Source organism: Pundamilia nyererei, unplaced genomic scaffold (assembly GCF_000239375.1).
Source record: "Pundamilia nyererei isolate P.nyererei 1_Seehausen unplaced genomic scaffold, PunNye1.0 scaffold00366, whole genome shotgun sequence".
In the NCBI taxonomy this organism is placed as follows: domain Eukaryota; kingdom Metazoa; phylum Chordata; class Actinopteri; order Cichliformes; family Cichlidae; genus Pundamilia; species Pundamilia nyererei.
The window spans coordinates 161,992-164,169 of record NW_005187767.1 but is presented as its reverse complement, the minus strand read 5'-3'; the positions used below and the strand labels follow the sequence as shown (position 1 = coordinate 164,169).

The 2,178-nt window shown below is 39.8% G+C and overlaps 1 protein-coding gene across 1 annotated transcript in view; it reads right to left on the bottom strand.

Annotated features, from left to right (window-relative positions):
* Positions 1-354: 354 nt before the first annotated feature.
* The window catches only part of LOC102207220 (uncharacterized), a 34,035-nt gene continuing 32,211 nt past the window's right edge, over positions 355-2,178 (bottom strand). The window contains exons 11-12 of the mRNA XM_005752578.1: positions 1,184-1,358; positions 355-1,066 (exon numbers count right to left, since the gene is read on the bottom strand). Coding sequence (XP_005752635.1) covers positions 862-1,066; positions 1,184-1,358 — 380 coding nt within the window. The 3' untranslated portion in view covers positions 355-861. The remainder of the gene's footprint in view (positions 1,067-1,183; positions 1,359-2,178) is intronic.

Below are 2,178 nucleotides of genomic sequence, written 5' to 3'. Positions count from 1 at the left end.
TTTCGAGCCTATACAGCTTGGAGTAAGACAACATGCATGAAGAGGATGATGTGGACAAAATACTCATTTGCCTAATAATTCTGCACTCCCTGTATATATATACTTTTTTTTCATTCCACTAAGATCCTCAGTTTGAATCCACTGGCTGACTTGGCATGCTTGCATCACTGTCGTGTTGTACAAACCCTTCTGAGAGGATTTGAACTTTGTGACATACTGAATAAACATAGTACTAAACATAGTACTGCATAGTAAATAAACATAGTACTGCAGATGGCCCTTTATGCAGTCAGTGTGTAAACAATGAACTAAGATAAACAGGAAATGTAAAACAATGCCCAAATCTTACCCCAGAAATGTAACTTTAATTACAGTAATTTAAAAAAAGGTGTACAGTAAACAAAATATAGTACTTCAGAGTTTCTGCTAGAAAACAGCAGCTTGCATTGGGGAACATAAGTCAACCCGAACAAAGAAAACAGCATAAAGTTGTATTTGTTCCTTGTTTCTTTCACACTTTGAATTTGCACATTTCAAAGTCTTAAGCAAGGCAAAGGGTGATCTGTATAAACAGTCTGCAGAATCTGTGGCACCAGAAACTTTTCTGGTACTTGGTGCATGCAGCAAGTCCGAATGAAGAATGAAAGACAAATGCACTAGTCAAAGTGCACTCTCAAAACAATCTGATGACATCATACCTCTTTAAAACCGACAATGTAGACTATGACCAGTGCATGGGACCCAAAGTTCTGGTCTGGATATCCAGCCACTACACTGCAAGCTCCAAAGTGTCGGCCGTTGCTCCAAGAGGTTCTTCAGACCCCAGAAATTTGGATTTCTCCACGAAAACAAACATGAATGTCAGTTTGATGTCCCCTGAAGTGATGGAAACATGGTTGTGTGGGTGTAAACAGCTGGGTTCACATCCATTAGTTTCTTTAACAGTTTTAAAACTTGGGGGTTGACTGGCGAAGTCTTTTCCTGTGTGAACTTCCCAGTCTCCTTTGACGGGAATTTGCCTTGTGGAACTTTGGTGCCTGTGTCGGGATTTATCCCAATCAATCGCCTGGAAAAAACAAATGTGTGGTCAGATCCAAAGTGACACAGGAACGGGTTCTTGCAAGCCTTTTAGCACAAAGACCTCACATCACAAATTAACAGCTGGAAAATGTACTCATCTAACCTTTGAATGAATTCCAGTGTGCATGCAGCATCGTCTTGATACTGAAGATTGAAGATGTAGTAAGTAGAAAAGACAGCAGCGAGGCCGGACAGAAAAGTCGGCTGGATGCCCTCGCAAATGATGTGCCCCTCAAGACTGATCATCCAGCGGCGAATGGAGCTTTCCGGTGATTCGGCTTAAAATCCAAATAAAATCCCACCATTAGTACTGAAATGGTAATGAGCTTATTTATTCAATATACTTCTGCAGTGCAAATGTGTTAATAGACACACAGAACCATCAAGTACATCACTCATACCCTGTCAAGAACATTTAACATCTGTATCTGACCAGAATTTCGCAGTTAGGCATGAAAATAAAGCTGTAGATTTTCCAGTCACACAGCGTGACTTCAGCTTCCGGAGTCGCGCCCATAAAATAAAATTTTAATATGCCGATGATTGTGTAGTGTATAAAACTCGGCAATATATAAAACATTGTTCATGTTGACCGAACATATATTTACAGGGAACTTTGGGCATACAACTTGCAAAAGCAAGCTAGATAAGCTTTGTTTTTGTGTTGTGTTTGTTTTCTTTGGGGTGCTGAAGAGTAGCTTGTTGCAGAAGCTGTTTTTTAAGACATGATTTTCTTCTAATTTATTGACTTTGACAATTTTTTGATTTGCAAGTTATACAAAGTCTCCTGTGTTTTTTTCATCATAATAAAATAGAAAATGGAAATGGAGAATCTTCACCACTTGAAGGTGCTAAAACTTCTACTGCCCAGACAGAGTCCTCCAATATCAGAGGAGCTATGGAGAAAATTATGAGCTGGGCCCTGTTTCAGAAAGCTGGTTTAGTGCAAACTCTGAGTAAGTATACCCTGAGTTAACAAAAACTCTGGGTTTTCGGTTTCACAAAGCGAGTTTAGATTAATTCTGAGTGAGTTACTATGACGACACACTCCGTGAAGCTAACCTGCCCCCTAGCAGGTTTACTTCAACTAACCCTGAC